General features: G+C 40.7%; 2 protein-coding genes across 3 annotated transcripts in view; one reads left to right on the forward strand and one right to left on the reverse strand.

Annotated features, from left to right (window-relative positions):
- LOC126185370 (SWI/SNF complex subunit SMARCC2) overlaps positions 1 to 13,783 on the reverse strand; it is a 78,940-nt gene extending 65,157 nt beyond the window's left edge. For both annotated transcript variants that reach the window (XM_049928124.1, XM_049928123.1), the window contains exon 1: positions 13,607 to 13,783. In XM_049928124.1, the coding sequence (XP_049784081.1) occupies positions 13,607 to 13,723 (117 nt within the window). In that variant the 5' untranslated portion in view covers positions 13,724 to 13,783. The remainder of the gene's footprint in view (positions 1 to 13,606) is intronic.
- Positions 13,784 to 14,048: 265 nt separating this feature from the next.
- LOC126185396 (uncharacterized) overlaps positions 14,049 to 18,383 on the forward strand; it is a 51,698-nt gene continuing 47,363 nt past the window's right edge. Inside the window, exon 1 of the mRNA XM_049928125.1 lies at positions 14,049 to 14,356. Coding sequence (XP_049784082.1) covers positions 14,219 to 14,356 — 138 coding nt within the window. The 5' untranslated portion in view covers positions 14,049 to 14,218. The remainder of the gene's footprint in view (positions 14,357 to 18,383) is intronic.

Consider the following 18,383-nt stretch of genomic DNA (forward strand, 5'->3'; position numbering starts at 1 on the left):
TTACGAAAGAAAGAAACCGTTTGAAAATCAACGAACGTGGAGATTTAAGGCTGCAACTCACCAATATTGAACCGGATGTAGCTAGATTGGTAGATAGTCACCAGGTTCATCCATCACACTGAATGTTTTATTTTCTCTTTGCAAATTAATATTTTTTTAAATATTATTTCCTACCTACTTAAGATTCTTTAAGTACTTAATTTGTTATAATCATTATAAATTAAACTTGATATTTACTGAATTGTATGTCTTTTTATTTTGTTAAATTTTGATGAGAAAATGAAGTCAACTTTACTCAAGTGCAAGTGCAAAGTTTTCCAATTGGTACCTTAGTACCTAGGTATTTTGTATCAATAGGAAAAAACGAAAGATAGGCCTCCTTATTCATAATAGTCTGCTAACTTAAAGCATTGCTAATTCTCACTCTGTCTTCTTCTATTGACCTAAGTCAGAATGAAAAATAACACTCTGTAGCAGCTGTTTTAAGTTAGCGGACCATTATGAATAAGGGGGTTGATCTTAAAAGTAGGTAATTTGGCCATGGGGTTCTGAGGTAACAGTTCATTTTGGAAAAGGGGTCACTTGTCGAAAATAGTTTGGGGATCCATGATCTAGAGTTTCCCACAGAAAAGATGTGATGATATCTTTGGTCTGATTCACCACATGCGGACGGGCGTTGTCTTGCAGCAAAACGATGCCCTTGCTCAGCTTGCCACAGTTTTTGTTCTGAATTGAACGGCGCAGATTGTGAAATGTCTTCCAGTAAGCTGCTGCATTGATTGTTTCATTACGAGGCAGAAATTCTACAAGCAGTAATCCTTTTTTGTCCCAAAAATCTGTGCACATGATTTTCTGGGCAGAAATTGTTTGCTTAAACTTCACTTTTCTGGGTGAATCTGAATGCCACCATTCCATAGACTCTTGCTTTGATTCTGGTGTGACGTAGGCCACCCATGTTTCATCTTGAAGAAACACCTGGGCGGTCATCGTCTTCAAGACGATGACGAAGTCAAAACTGTGGTGACGCAGTGGTTAACAACTCAGGTGGCACACTTCTATGAGGAGGGTATTCAAAAACTGGTACAACGTTATGAGATGTGCCTCAGTATTGACGGAAATTATGTAGAAAAGTAGATTAAGGTACAGGCTTTCATGTAAAAATAAAATTATTGAGATATCTTAGCACGTCTTTCTTTAATTTCAAAATGGTACTTACTTAAAAAACACGCCTTGTATATGTCTGGAGTATAGCCATCCATGTACAGATGTGAAGTGAGGACAATAAACAGTTTGGACAAGAAGAGAACAGAAGCTTTTGAATTGGGGAGCCACAGAAGAATGCTGAAGATTAGGTGGGTAGATCACATAACTAATAAGCAGGTACTGAATAGAATTGGGCAGGTAAGAAATCCATGGCACAACTTGACCAAAGGAAGGGATCAGTTGACAGGACACATTCTGAGACATTAAGGGATCACCAATTTAGTAATAGAGGAAAATGTGGGGAATAAAAATCATAGAGGAAGACCAAGAGGTAAATAGAGTAAGCAGATTCAGAAGGATGTAGGCTGCAGTAATTATTCGGAGATGAAGAGGCTTGCACAGAATACCGTAGCATGGACAGCTGCATCAAACCATCTTCTGACTGAAGACCACAACGCAACAATAGTTGCCACCAGAATTACTGTTGTGTACATAAAAGTACAATTGTCACAGAATTTAAAAAATGCAACTAAATGACTAGCCATTTTTATACAAAGCCACCAGTTAATTTCTTACATTAAAGGATAAAATAGTGCTACAAAATAATAATCTAATGCTATGTCTGAATGCATGAAATAATATGTGGATGCATAGTAATCACAAACTCCCTCTGCATTTTTAGTATCTAGTCAGGAATTCTCCATTAACCACTTACTCCAGGTCTCCATGTATTCCATGTGTTCACTGAGAGAAGTTGTGTTTAAGTCTCTGTAAATATCTCTATTTTCTTCATAACATAGAGTAATCTCCTTTTATTTGCACTTATGTAGGACAGTGAGGTTCTTCTAATACCTATTGTATATTTCTGTTCTCTACGGAGAATGCAGAAAGATTAGTTATTTTTACTCGTGAGTATTCCTTTCTGCAAGATGCTCTGAAACTGCTGATGAAATTAACCATTAAATGAGCCAGATCCATTAAAAATCAAAACTACCAATCCCTAACAGGACAAGGACTGAGCAACAGCCTAAGTGCACTCCACAATAATCGTCTCCTTACTGTCCTTTCAGCTGACATAGGTAATCCAGCCAGCAATTTAAAACAAGCTAACTATGATATGAACATCCTATTGATGTTGGACACCTACTATAGATTGCCCCAAGGGCCCGACCTCAACAATAATGAGGAAGACGCTGGAGCTACATAAGCAGTCATTGCTGGAAGACTGTGTTATCAAGAATCTCCTCTCTCAGCCATTTACATAATACAAGTTTTATGGCATGCCAAAGGTAAAGTACACATTACAAAGACAACTTCATCAATCATCACTAATAAAACTGGATTTCAAACAGACAAACTGCCACAACATCTTGCCAGTCTACTTACTTGAGATATATGGCACTGTACACAATACATAAGAAGTACCATTGACATTATCAGCCAAATTAACTACCTGTGTCTTGGAGAAGCACTGATATGGTGTCATTATTTATGCATGTTCCCATCAAAAGGTCAATAGATCTGCTGCCCCCATTCTTTGGTAATTGAACTGTTCAAGGACACTCTGACTTCATTTTAATTTGCACCTAGCAAAAGATATTTTGAACACATGAATAGTGTTGCGATGGGGAAGCCATTAGCTTTTTCATGATGTGAGGATAGTGCCTTGTCTACTGAAAATCCATGTTTTTTACTGCTATGTTGATGACAGAATCTTTGTCTTGCCCTTCCTTAACATCTTCATCATTCAAACACACAATGTATGTTTCTGCCATAGAGTGCACTGGAAAACAACTCTTGCAGACTGATACCTGCACAGTTTTAAGTGCATGTTCACCTAGCAGAAGTTGCCTCTGCTGCAAAAAACTTGCCACAAGGGTGGAATAATACTCAAACAGTCTCCATTACAATGGTTATAGCAAATAAATATTGCATGCAATTTCAGATGAAGATGAAGACTGTAAAAGATAATGTAGTCTCAAAGTCCCTTGTGGTAACAAAATACCCTGTGAATGCACACAAGTACGAGTATTAAGCTGAGCAGACCTGGTGCACGACAGAACAATGCCAGATAAACATCAGAGGTATCTGCAACTAGCTATCTTGTTAAATTTGTGGCAATTGAACATGCTTCAGTAAACAGCCATAAAACTGAATTTGATGAGAACTTGATCATCACAAGGGCTAATGGTTTCTGGGGTGGTGTAATAAATGAAGATATAAGTGTGACGATACTTAACAGAACCCTCAATAAAGACAACAGAGCACAGCTGAGTACAGCAAGACCCAAACCAAGATGAGGATAAGTGGGAATTGCGGATGCGAGACAAAAACATTGCCTTATATAGTGATGGACTCAACACCAGTGACATTGCAACTGGTAACATGGCTGTATACGGTTGAGGTACTGGACAATGTCTGAGGAGTCCTCAACCAAAAACTCATTGATTTATAACCACTTACTGCTGTTAGAACCCCAAGATGATCTTTTCTTACTGGGACTCTCAAAGACACACATTAGCTTAAAACCTTAGTGGGCCATGCAGGCTCTGCCTTTTATCAATTTCGCCCCTCAATGATGACATCTGCCTGGATAACTTTGGAGGTATGCTAGCAGTGACATTGGCGGGGACAAAAGCCATGAAGCAGGAAGGTTTTGAACAGTGAGTGTGTGGTGTGCAGAGTGAGCTGGCCAGGGTTGCAAAGTTTGGAGTTCTGTATGGTACACAAAGGAATGAATTGGCTCCTGTGAAGGCATGGATCCTGGTTTTGACTGTCAGTTATCACCTTCCCTGCAAAGTGTTTTCTGTGAGTAGGCATGATATTTTGGAAAACACACCAGTGACTTGGAGGTCATTTAGGCAGTTCAACATTACTGCAGGCATCCGGTCTCTTGCAGGCTTACGGAGCGGAAGGATCGCAGCCATCCTATCAAAGTTCAGTAATTTCCATGTATGTCCTTACCTCTCGCTCCCCCCCCCCCCCCCTCTCTCCCCACTTTCACAAGGATGACAAAAATAGTCACTTGTGACCTGGTGAAAAGGAGTGTGTTTCAACTGTGATTAATGATATTAATGTGCAGAAGCAGAAAATTCTGAATGAGCTCTACAGCCTCTATACACAGAAATACCGAGAGCACAAAATTGGCCACTCCATGTTTTGCTTTGTACAACCAAAGTGCATCAAGTACTCATAGTGCATGCTCTTGCAAGCATCATCAAAACACAAAGCTTAAGATGAAGGAGCCAAGCTAAATGGAAATTATAAAGACGTGATAGCTTCCATGGTATGTGACAATAATAATGAAAAATGTATGCCTGTCACCTGTGCAGACTGTCCTGGACCAGAAACCCAACCTCATGTATTAAAAAAAAGAACTCGACATCTTGCTTGACGAAGAAATTTTCAAACAGTGGGTACAAACCAACAGAGTGGAGCTCGTTACACAGGTAATGCCCAGTGAGGCATGTTGATGAGCTGGTGCTTTCAAGATCTCATCACTGTATCTCAAACGTTCAAGCCTAGCATTTCAAGGAAATGAAAGAAAACCTGGAAGAAACCTACTATTTGGTGATTTTGCAGGAAAATTCCACTTACAATACAGGACGAAATTCGAAGTTTTCACTGGACTAATACACAAGTGATACAGCATCTGTTTGTATTTACTTAAAAAAAACACACTATGTTCCAAATCTATGTATATAGTTAGTGACCACCTCGATCACAATACCATGACTGTGTACACATTTCAACATCCTCTTATTGGGGAAATTAAGAATAACATACGTAATGTTGAAATGTAACAACAAAAACAACCAATTTTTGACAAAATAATTTAATAGGACAGATAAAAAATCTACTCACCAAGCAGCAGCAGCATACACACATAAAAGAGGGTTGTAATTATCCAGTGGCTCCTTCTTTATGCAGAAGGGTTCAGGGGGAAGAAAGAGTGGATGAGGGGTGAAGGAAAAGGACAGAGAGGTCTACGAAAAGGGGTATATTTCGGAAAACTCACCCAGAACCGCGAATGGTTAAACAGCCACCAAGGTCATGATTCTGGATTCTTCCCCCAGATACCTTCACCCCTCTTCCCTCCCTTCAACCCCTCTGCCTGACGAAGGAACCACTGACTCCGAAAGCTTGCCTAATTACAACCCTCTTTTATGCGTGTGTTCTGCCACCACTTGGTGAGTAGATTTTTTATCTATCCAATTAAATTGTAGTGTTGAAATGGTCATTTTCTTTATTGACGGTGCAAGCAGCCAGAAAAAAAAACAAGCTTCATTAAGGTCTACCAACACAAAAATGATTTTCGTTTCAAGAAGTTACGCAAGCTTCACTTCAAAAACCTTAGACACAACAGATCCTAACTTCACAAGATATGTTCAAATATTGTCGACAAAATATTACTGGAGTCAAATATATATATTTTTGTTTCTTCACCTGAAATTGAGAAAATGAAAACAAAACTAACTGAGAGATTTGAATGTAATTTATCAGTTAAAGCACAAGAAGCTATCACAGATATGTCCCTTTAAGTGACAATCAAATAAGATGTTTTATTACTTTGAAAGGCCCCAACATTCAATGATGATTAAACTTAAGTACTTTTTACAAACATAGCATCTTTCACAAATAATGACTATGTTGTTTGTATCTATGATGAGAAGTGGTGGCTTAGACAAAGGGAAGATAACAATGATGTTTTGGAGAATTTTTTCAACCTTCTGGACCAAAAACTGCCTCTCAACATTCCAAAAATGATACTGCTTGGATACCTGCATAGAAAGTAGTACAAAAAGTGACTCAACTGGGACTCGCAACAGTGTCTGGTAGAACACACAACGTAGATGACAAACTATACAGTGAATTATAGTGTTTGTTTAACTTTCTAATGAAAATTGTAGCTGGCAAGTAGCTACAACTTAAGTTTAAATACATAAAGAAACATTATTGTGTGTATACTGTACACAAGAGTATTACAACCAAAGTATTGGTAAGTTAAGTTTAAGATTTAGAAGTCTTACCTACTGTTATTACTGCCTACTGTTATTTAAAATTAGAAATATTTGATCATTTATTGTATGCAATGATTTAAACATCATTCAACCATTGTCAATTTTAAAACTTTCTGGCCCTTGTTTGCTAACTTGGCACTGAACTAGCATGTAGAAGAGTTGCGTTTTTACTGAAACTCACTGCTCCATTGCTCTCAATGTAGTTGAGCCTCAATCATAGTCTTTTAGTGAGATATTCCTCTCAGAATAAAGAGCACTCTGTTAAATTTTCACTTGCTTTCATTCAGTCCCTATTTAGATTCAGACCTGCGAAAATCTATGTCAAAAGGTTTTTGGCCATTTTTGAAAAGCTCCAGTAAAAACATGAGTACATTCTCGGGATTAAAACTACTTCTGCACAGAGTTATGTAAGTACTCAACACAGAAATAACATTCTTAGTGAGACTCTCTTCCTTCATAAAAACTTATTGTCTTAAAAGGAACCGATAGATAAATTTTTTTCTGAGTCCTTACAGAACGAGTTCGAGTGATCTCTTGCACGACAGAATTTTTTTAAAAAAAGTGCCTGAAGTACATTTCATTCTGAAAACACTGATTTTTGAATTATTCTGATATCTTTTAAAATAACTTGGCAATTAAACTATCTGCAAACCATGTTTTCCATTAAAATTTGTCCAACTAACATCTTAAAAATGGGTGCCAGAACAAAGCTGTGGCTTATAAAATTTTTTCAACCAGTGCTTTGTGACTGTCTACTTACAGGGAACACACAATAAAAATCAGGAAACTAAAAAAATGATACGCAACATTGCCTCAGGGATTTGATATGGATTACCCACATTACTCCCACTGTTGTCAAGTATTTTTATAGCAGTCATCTACAATTTCATATGGTTAGTGGAGCAGAGGGGGGCTCAAGGGAAATCCAATTCCAACACATGCAGGGTTTCCAGAATCTACCTGTGAGAGCAGACACATGGACCATCTCTTTGTGGACTACATACATACGACCCCTTCCACGCACCCAAAGAGGGCTTGGTGGTGGTGAACAGATTTTCCCATTGTAGCTGTTAATTCCCAACCACAGTCACTAGTGGCCAATCTATACATCATCTTACCAAAATCTTTGCCATTTTTAGACCACTGAGCACTATAGTAAAAGTCTTGGTTTTAATACTGCTCAACATCATGAGGCAAACAAGGTCATTCTGGCCTCTAACACCAGCCTATCCGATTAAATCTCCCTTGAGCAATCCTTTGGACCATCGACGAGCTGCTCCCTGAGTGAGTCACCCCCCCCCCCCCCCCCTCCAAACCATCCAACACAACTGGGAGAGAGTGAGAGGCAATACAGAGCTCATGCATTGGTGTCAGGTGTGTAGATGTGTCATGAAGGCTCGGCCTTCCATCTGTTTCTCCCCTTGTTGACAATCTTTATCTGGATAGCTTTGGAGGTACATTGGTAGTGCCAGCAATGGGGACAAAAGCTGTGAAGCAGGAAGGTTTTGGTGAGCAAGTGTGTGGTCTGTGGAGCGAGTCAGCTGGGGAGGATAGGGGGAAGGGGGGATGGGGGGGGGGGGGGGGGGGCTGCGAGAGGTTTGGAGTTCTGAATGGTACATAAGAAATGAATCAGCATTGTTTTGACTGTTGATTATCGCCTGCCCTGCGAAGCGGTTTCCATGAGAGACCAGCGACTTGGAGGTCCTTTTGGCAGTTCAACGTTAGTGCAGGCAGTCCAGTCACTTGCTGGCTTAAGGAATGGAAGGATGGTTGTCATTCTGTCTAAGTTAACTTCCATGCACGTCCTTACCTATGCTCTCACTCCCCCCCACACACACCCCAAGTCCGCTCAGTCAGTTGTACTGCTGATTGTTTTTAAAGCTCATTTCGCTTTAATACAGACAAGTTATGTATCGAAGATGATGAACGCTGAAGCAGTTATGTGAGGACCCCGGGGAAATACGGAAGCGTCCGATCCCGCCCGTCTGCTTTGACCCATGACGTCACAAATATGGCGGAAACAAAAACAAACACACACACTTTCCACAAGAAGCCTAATGACACTAACGGGACAAGCGCGGGAAATGGGGTGTTTTGGGTGGGGGGGCAAACTAAATATAAACAAATTTAGACGCCTTGCGTAGCTACAACGTGTAAGTGAAGACAGCCATGCATGAATACCCACCCACCTCCCCAGGGGTCGTAACCCCTGCAACCCATAGAAGATAAAGATACTTCAGTAGCTGATTAGTGTTTTTTGTCTTTTTTAAAAAAAATCTTACGGGATAGAACGAACAGATCAGAAAGATAAATATAATAAACTAACACAGAAATTGGAGGAAACAGATAATTAAAATAAGTAATAAGCGTTTTTAAATTTTAAAAAAATCTCACGAGATAGAACGAACAGATCAGAAAAGTAAACAAAATAAGATAAAACAGAACTGGAGACAGCCACACTCAAACCAAACTCCGCGCCGTCATGACGTCACACACGACAACAACCTTACGTCACGGGTCAAAGCCGACGCGTGGGATCGGACACTTCTGTCGACCCGGACCCCGGTCCTCCCATTAGGATGACCTGATATAAAATTTTCCCACCTGAATTCCTAGTTATCACCTAGTACACTAACTCACAACCTGTGTCATGTCGACATGCACCTAATTCTCAAATCACCCCTACTAACCAGCTTCAGAATTATTACCCAGTACCATACCAGACTAGAACAAATGAGTTCTACCACTGGCACATCTCACGAAATCAGAGGCAGTCAAAGTAGTCCCATACTACTGGAATGAGATTAGGTGCAGGAGTCCTGCACTGCCATTCTGGGCAAGGTGCCAGAGGAAGTGATTTGCCACTGTCTCCCTCTGACCAATTATGAAATGTCAAGAGAGAGTGTGAGTGTAAGTGTGTGTGTGTGTGTGTGTGTGTGTGTGTGTGTGTGTGTGTGTGTGTGTGTGTTTTGAATGCCTGGCTAGTGCAGCATTGTTTATGCTGTTACAGGTGAAGCGAATGCATAGGGTGAAAACTGGTGCCAGTACTTAGCCTATGTCTCTCTGGTAGCACCGAGAGTCTCACTCAAGTTAAGGTCCCCATCCAATGGACGGATCACCATCAACAGTATCACATGTCCTTCATGAGAGACTGCAGAGAGGTTTAGAATTCAGTCCAGGGCATTGGCTGGTGATTAGGAACTTTATTCCACCACCCCTCCTCCCCTAGCTAGCCAAATATTGGCAGTGCATATTTTCCACCACCAGGATTCAAACCGACATACTTCCAATCTGAGTGTCACTGAACAAACATACAGTAGCTACCTCAATTACGATGGCAGGTATCAGAGGCAGGCCCGACTGTAAAATCACGTCAACCATGTGTCAAATCTACTGCAACTTTTACACTTGTTTGCGCGGCTATGACCACCAAGCAGCCATCCACATGAATGAATGGCATCCTCCAAACTGTGACTAAGAGCAAAGTAGAACATATAGTGGCAGAGCGTACCACTAACCCTGAAAGTAAGTAGTGAGCAGCAATACTGTCTCTGAGCATTTCACCAAACATGGAAAAATTGTACGACAACTGCAACATCAATAAAGCACACTCAGAACCAGTCAACTCATAGAAATACATGGATATAACAATTGGCAGGGATGTGAAATGGAATGATCATGACAGGCTCAATCGTGGGTAAGGCAGGTGGCAAATTTTGGTTCATTCCCAGATTCCTGGGAAAATGCAGTCAGTTTACAAAGGGGACTGATTACAAATCACTTGTGCATCCCATCTGAGGTATATTAGTCAAGTGTGGGGGACCTATACCAAACAGGGTTGGCAGGAGTTACTGAAGCTATACAAAGAAAGATGGTACAAATGGTAACAGGTTTGACTGACTCACAAAAGAACACCATAAAAATGTTGAAAGACCTGAATTGTCACACACCTGAAGATAGATTCCAATTATCCCATAACACTTACTTAGAAAGTTTAAAGACTCATTAGCATGTGCAGAGTCCAGAATCAGTCCCCTATGTATCACTGATGGAAGGATGGTGAAGAAACGATTAAACTAAATACAGCACACACAGAGGCATTTAAGCAGTCATTCTTCCTACACTCCATACACAACTGAAATGGGAGAAACCCTAACATCACACACCTTGCTAACAAGTTCCTCACACTGATTTGATTCATACTTACAGGATATGTTGGTCACATTTCAGCATATGTAAACAGGAAAATGATCTGTCAACCATTTTCAAGAAAATCAAGCTTGAAAATCGTAGGTGTGCTTATATGCTCTATGTTGTCGCAAGTTTTTAAGGAGTCTGCAGCTGTGCGAGTAAGCACTTTGTTTCATAAGTGCGAGATCTCTCGATCTCGTTGCTGATACATTTTTTCCATTCCCACGTAATTCTAGAACAGATTTATTATGACTCTCCACATTGCTAACATTTAATGACTCATCCATTACTTTCATATTCTTTATCTTGAAAAAAGGAGAAAAAAAAATATTCGTAAGGGGATTGGAAATAAAAGGATACATACAACTTTCAATCAAATCAGTATAGTCATTTTATTTCCATAAATATTTTTACATCTGTGACAAGTGTTATATGCAACATATTAAGTACTTCATGAAACGTGGATAACAGATAATTATTGCAACACACAGTCCATATAATGAACACAAATTTGTGAATGTGCTCAGCTTTTTCAATCTGTTGTAAAACATATTTGGTTTATAGCCATAAAAGTTCTCGGTTTCACACCTTTTCGTGGCCTACCATGTATATCGAAAAATATCACCGAATATTGGTCCAGACAACTGATGGTGTACTGCAGATTGAATTTTTCTGCAATCTTCTCTAGAAGATATATCTCTATTCTGTTCAACGGTGTGCGCACAGTTCTCTAGTCGTTTTATGTGGTTCTTCACCTGCCTGTAAAAATAAGAGTTGCAAGGCTCCACCAGCACAGAACGTTTTGGAGGAATTTCTTTAAAATCGTGTTGGCAGAACTACAGAGGAGTGAAAAGAAAAAGCACTAAGTGCAAGATTTGATACAGAGACCTCGCACTTGTGAAACCAAGTGCTTACCCACTCACCTGCAGACTGCCTGAATAGTAGTGACCATTCAAAGTACATAAGCGTGCCTAGAATTTTCAAACTTGATCTTCTTGAAAACAGTTAAGAGCTGTACCTTCTGTTTACATATACGTTGAAGTCTAAGCTGTGCCCCCCCCCCCCCCACCCACCCCTCCTGCCCTAAACACACACACACACACACACACACACACACACACACACACACACACACACACACACACACACCTTAGAAAGGTGACAGTTCTTGAAGACTGAAACTGGTCCACGGTAGTACCTACTGATGGGGTCATGCTTGCTGTAACAGAAGCTAGAAGGCTAGCACTTGACAATTGTTTAGCGCAACTGAACTACAATTTTAACAATGCATCAACGTGCAAAGCTTAAACAACAACTAAATCACAGTTCTGGAGCAGAGAGAGAGAGAGAGAGAGAGAGAGAGAGAGAGAGAGAGAGAGAGAGAGAGAGAGATGGGGGGGGGGGGGGGGGGGGGGGTGTTATGAGGTTGGAGAGGGTTACCACCCAAAATCATTAAAATATGATAGCCACCTGTTTACATTAGTAATGAAGTTGTACAAGAGGAAACATTCACTATCATCTTCCAGTTATACAGTAAAATGTCCATGCCAATTTAACAGAGAAGAACTGCATTAACTTACATCTATTGCTACTACTTCACTTCACCACTGCCTTACAACATTCCGAGACAACTCTTCATTTGACCAGAAAGTAGTTTTCTTCAAAATTGACACTTCATCATCCATCATTCCTTCACTTCCCCCAGTCAGATGGTCTCCATTTTCATGCTAAATTTCTCACTATTTTCATTTTTCATGCTCCTTAATACTTTAATCTTTGTTTGGTTTACTTTAAATCCATATTCTGCATCCAGCAGTCAGTTCACTCCATCTGTCAGGCCCAGCAATTCCTCTTGATTTTCACACAGAATGGCATTTGTTGTCAGTAAACCTTACCATTGCCTTCCTTCTGCCCACATTTTTAATCCCATATCTGAATTCAATACGTTGAAGAGTAGATGAAAATTTTTCTGTGTTACATCCTTATTTAATCCCAGTACTTCTCTAATTCATGTTGTTGTGTATTTCCATCTCTCTCTACAGAGTATACTTCTACATACGTAAGCCACAAATCACTGTGAAGTGCATGGTAGAGAATACATAGTGTGATACCACGTTACATGATTCTGACTGTTCCACCCACGTGTTAACTGCAGGAAGAATGACTGCTTAAATGCATCTGTTTTTACTACAATAAGTCTAATATCTATAATAAGTCAAATATCTTACACCATTTTACAATAACGTCTATTATGATGTCTTAATTCTTATCACATATTGTTTCTATTATAAAGCCTTAGGTCAGAAGTGCCTCTGTTATGGGTTTCCTTCCCTAACACAAAACTGATCACCATCTAAAGCCACATTTAAAACAAGTTTAAAAACATGTTTCCGTTCACAATACTGTTTCTGGAAAAGTCTGCACTGTGTTTGTAACTACGTTCATTTACTCCATCCCCATCAATATCAGTGACAAACATCTCTGTACCGGTACATGTATTTGCATCATCTGCTACACTGAAGCTGGTGCCAAATATTTCACATTGTGTATATAACTGTGTTCCACACTATGTCCAGCAAAGGGTGGTAATCATCGGTGGGCAAAAATATACGACAGATGTGGCAGGAATTATATGGTACATGGAAGATAGAGCTGCTTTGCTTAATTTGACTAAGACGTCAATACTTTGGACTATGGGAGAGGAATTTGCTTTAGATAAAAACACAATCTTCAAAAGCAGTTCCTATGAACCAAATACTTGCTATTACTCACTAGGTTTTAGCAACAAGAGATTCCTTTCAAATGCAGTTATAACTCGAAAAATTCTGCAGCTTTGTTACGCAATGATTGGAGGATTATGTACAGGAAATTCCAGCATGTAAATAAGACTGGAGTATATGTATTACTAAAATGAAAGACTTATAATACATTTAAAAATTCTACATTATATTAACGAATTTAGCTCCCTCCTCAGAGAGAAACTGCAGAGACTCTTATTTCTTCTCTATGTCAAGGTGGCTGATGTTCCAGGAGTCTTGAACATGAAGCTCCAAATCTAATACTCGTTACTGTTACATTTTACTTATACGCACAGTTTTCATACCATAATTATTGGCTTTATTTATTTTGCGCGAAAGCAGCACATACAATGTAGCGGCACACGAAAGATCGGAGATATTTTGTGGTCTTACCTTTTTACAGTTTTTCTGGAGCCAAGACCTAATTCCATCAAAAAGTGATATTGTCTCAGGTGATTCGTAAAATTTTGTATTTGGGCCCCCATCCTTTTTTGGCGCTAAGGTCATCATTTTGCCGATTTTTAATGTACACACAACACAGACGCCACTTCTAGTTAGCTACTCTGTTAGTCAGTGCGGCCAACGCAAATCAGTTTTGAAAATTTATTGAAATCGTTTATGGACAATTTAGAAAAAATACGTTTTCATTAGCAATATAACAATCCAATTTCGAACTACATATGTGTATAAAGTACATTTTTATTCAAATCTCTGTCGTATAATTATAAAGAAGCCCTTGTTTATATTTGATAGAACCAAAGAGGTAGAATAGTGTCTTTCTTTGGATAGAACTCAGCCAACATCGATTGCAGGGGTAGTATCTGTGATACTTTACTTTGAAATTGTTGGAAGCGAAGTACTACACTGTACACTACTACAGTAGTCAACTTACAAACAACTAGTCACTCACTAGTCAGTGGTCAGTACGGTTGTTGTTGGGTGACATATATAAGACCTGTGGTGTAGGAATGGAAACTTGGATACAGTTGAGTGAGAGTAGTGACCATGACTGACAGAAGGAAAAATAAAGTCGTTTCCCCACATATTGCAGCACTTGTCGCTAAGCAAAGGATCCTTTATCAACACCAGTCATTTCTCGAATCGTGCATAAGATCTATTAGAGAAGCAAAACACAGAGTTGAGGTAAGAAACGGTGTAACATTATATTTAAGATTAACCAGCGTTATGAAAATAATGTAATTGAATAGTTTAAATTTTTTTATCAAATGAAACTATATAGTTCTTTAGACTTCGTCAAGCCTCAAATATCCATGATGTATAAATCGGTGTGTTATGCATTGTTGTAGGGTTTCGTTTTCAAATGTGACTGTATCACAAGATGGTTAGTTGTTAAAATATAATACGAAATTAATAACAACATTACAGACAATAACAGAATTCTCCTCACATATATTGGTACGCTAACTTTTACCAGCAGGCTACAAAAAATATTTTTCCTCTATAGGCCTACATCTTCAGAGACTTTCCACCCACCCGAGTGAATGTTTCAACATCAAAGACACACGGTTTTCGATAAGTTTGGTTTGATAAACGTACAGGAAACAATGTGTATAACAATACTTTGAAAGCAAGGACCATTACCGCCAGCCTTACGGAAAGTGAAGCTAAGCTAGGGTGACCAAACGATTTTCGGTGAAAACCGGGACACATTCACCCGGGTGCCAATGGACACCTCGTTCAACATGTACTCAGGTTTCTTAATTTTAAATAGAATTTTAATATTGATGTGTTGATACATTTTGTTAACCCGATTATTATAACTAATAAGAGGATACAAAAGATTGATATAATCTACATTATCTGTATAATTAACGACATTGAATAAACGTCTACAGTAATAAAGAAATGTATTAAGATTTTACAACATTTTACAGCCATTCAACTTTTAATCAATTAATATTAACATGAGCTTTAATATTACTGAGCACTTGTAGATGGAATTGACTGTCGTTGGAGAAAAGGGTATTTTTCACTGCCTCCAGCCTTCTTGATCTGTCTTTGTTCTTTGAGACACAGTGATAAAACTCTGTACAATCCATTTTATAGTTGTACAAGATCTGCAGGATTGCTTCAAGAGAGTCCACCTCCAGTCTGTTTCTTTCATCAGTCCACTGGATATTCATGAACGAAAATATTCTTTCCATATTGGCATTATGGGCTGGCATTGCAAATAAATACCTTGCAGTTATTACTAACTCAGAGTGACAGCGTTTAAAAAAACTCGCCCACTTCTCATGACATTCCAATGGTGTCCCCCCCGCCCCCCCACTTGTGAAGACTTTCTCCAACAAAATTTGTCAGTATGCCAAACTGATCAAAGAGAATGGAATCATCTTTTTACTCTTCAAATAAGAAACTGTCTCTTCAACACTTTCCCGTTTTGGCACTCTCTTCAGTAACATCCAATCAAACACCGGCGATGGGGGTAAATATGAGGCGCTCCACTTGCTGAGATATTCTACCCAAGTGTCGTAGAACTTGTTAACGTCTTCTCTAAAACTCCTTCCCGCTGCTTCTGATACCTCTGCTCTTTTAAGGACAGATTTAACATTAAAAGACATGAACTGCTGTTCTCTCCTCTTATTAAGTTTCCAGAGTATTTTTCAAAACATCATCTACCTCTATTACACTTTTCGTACTTCCCTCAATTTCCTTTATCCCATGCTGCAAAGTGCTAAGCTGACTGTGAATGAACCATAAGTAGGCTACACTTTTACATTCATATATTCAGTTCCCACATAATCACAGAACTCCTTAAGCCTCTCTGTTCTAACAGTATGTATGTAAAAGTGTGAGTATACCTTCATGACGATAGCTTCAACATCACAGCTTAAACTGTCGGCAGATGTCTGCACGCTATTGTGTAAAACATCTGCAGGGCACCCTATGCCTTCAATGTTTTCATGCAATGTTGCCTTTAATTTGGTAAATACGTTGCATTTGCTTTGTCTTTTTAAACCACCAAAGTTTGTGTTGGTGTTGTCTCCACAAAATGCAACACATTTATTTTTCTCAAGATCAAACATTTCGATAGTATTCATACAAAATCTTGAAATTTCGTCAGATGTTTCATTAGGTAGGGAACTCACCTTCAAAAGTTTGGTCTGAATTCCCTGATTAATATCGAAAAACTGAACAACAAATGGAAATATTTTAGTGGCCTTATGATTGCTGGCATCAGTGGATATCCTGTTGAAAGAAGACTTTTTGATGTATTCAAGGCTTTCCTTTACACTCTGGGGAGCAATAACTCCTTTCACTAAGGCTGACCCCCCCTGCAGGTCCGGGGATTAGAATAGGCCCGAGGTATTCCTGCCTGTCGTAAGAGGCGACTAAAAGGAGTCCATCCCCCTCACGGGGGTAGTTTTAGCGCCTGCGTCCGGAGATGGACGGTTCCACGACCTATAATTGTGGTCTTTTTGGTTTTTCACTTCTCGTTTCTTCCTTCCTTTGGTTGGTTCCTTTCTTTGCTCTTCTCCACCTCATTGTCTTCCTTACTCTTTCCCCTGCAAAATCTCCTTGCCTTCTCATTGCCTTCTTCTCCTTGCCTTCTCATTGCCTTCTTCTCCTTGCCTTCTCTGGTCTCCGCCTCGGCGTTTGAGACAGTCTGTCCTTCCTCTCTCTCTCTCTCTCTCTCTCTCTCTCTCTCTCTCTCTCTCTCTCTCTCCCTCCCCCTCTCCCTCTCCCTCTCTCTCTCCTTTTTCCTCTTCTTCCTTCCTCCCTGTGCGTGCCTGAAGGCCGACCCACGCGTTCGCACGCGTAGCCGGTGACGGGGTGACGCGTAATTCCCCGCCCTGGGTAGACATGTAAGGCACGCGCGTACCCCCCTGGTAAAGGCCTGGCCCGGGGAGGGGTGATTGCCTGAGCTGATACCTTCTGACCCTGCCGATTGGTCCCTCCGTCTGTTTCTCGGGAGGTGTGACCTGAGGTGTAAACATTCACCTAAGGCGGGAGTGCCCTCTGAGAGGGTCCCCACAAGGAAGGAGCGCGCCATCGGAGACGCTGGCAATCATGGGGGATTCCTCCGCAATGGATTTCACTCCATCTCTCGCGACTTCTGCCCAGAAACGGAAACGTGACCAGCCACCAGTGACAAAAGTACTACCACCTGCCCCACAGTTACTCGTCGTTTCTCGATCTGAGGACGGAAAGGATTTTTCCTCTGTCAACCCTTTCGTTATCCAGAAGGGCGTAGATGCCATAGCCGGATCTGTCAAATCTTGTACCAGGTTGCGTAACGGTACCTTATTACTAGAAACTGAGAGCGCCTTTCAGGCACAAAAACTGCTTCGTGCCACACTCCTGTACACGTTCCCTGTCCGGGTGGAGGCCCACCCAACTTTGAATTCATCTCGTGGTGTAGTCTATACTAGCTCCCTCGACGGATTGACTGACGAGGAGATTCAATCTTTCCTCGCTGAGCAGGGCATGACGGCTGTCCATAGGGTCATGAAAAAGGTCAACAATGACCTTGTACCGACCCGGACACTTTTCTTGACCTTCGATAGTGTTAAGCTGCCATCGCGCATCAAGGCGGGCTACGAGGTTATTTCTGTTTGCCCCTATGTCCCGACACCTACGCGCTGCTACCAGTGTCAGCGTTTCAATCACACTCAACAGTCTTGTTCCAATGCGGCTAAATGTGTCACTTGTGGCAGGGATGCCCATGAGGGTGACTGTCCACCTCCGTCTCCTTGTTGTGTGAACTGTCAGGGTGACCATGCCGCATCCTCCCGCGACTGTCCTGTCTATAAGGAAGAACGCTGTATCCAAGAAATTCGGGTCAAAGAGAAAGTGTCCACCTCGGCTGCTCGCAAGCTATTGGCTTGTAGGAAGCCCACGCTGCTCCCAGCGGGGAAATACAGTACTGTCCTCACCTCTCCTCGAACTACCAGGGAGGTGGCAACCCAGACATGCGATCTGACCTTCAGCACCACGGTCGTCCGTTCGGCCAGTGCTAAGATCACGCGGTCGACGTCTCCTCTTCCTCCCATCACCCCACAGACACCAGCCCCTTCATCAGCTTCTGCTAAGACGAAGACCCAGAAGTCAGATGCACAGGCCTTCAAGAAGGAACCATCCCGTGCAGACTTCCTCCGTACCTCGACCTCCCAGCCTTCGACCGGTACTTCCACCAAACGTCCTTCCA

Source organism: Schistocerca cancellata, chromosome 1 (assembly GCF_023864275.1).
Source record: "Schistocerca cancellata isolate TAMUIC-IGC-003103 chromosome 1, iqSchCanc2.1, whole genome shotgun sequence".
In the NCBI taxonomy this organism is placed as follows: Eukaryota; Metazoa; Arthropoda; class Insecta; order Orthoptera; family Acrididae; genus Schistocerca; species Schistocerca cancellata.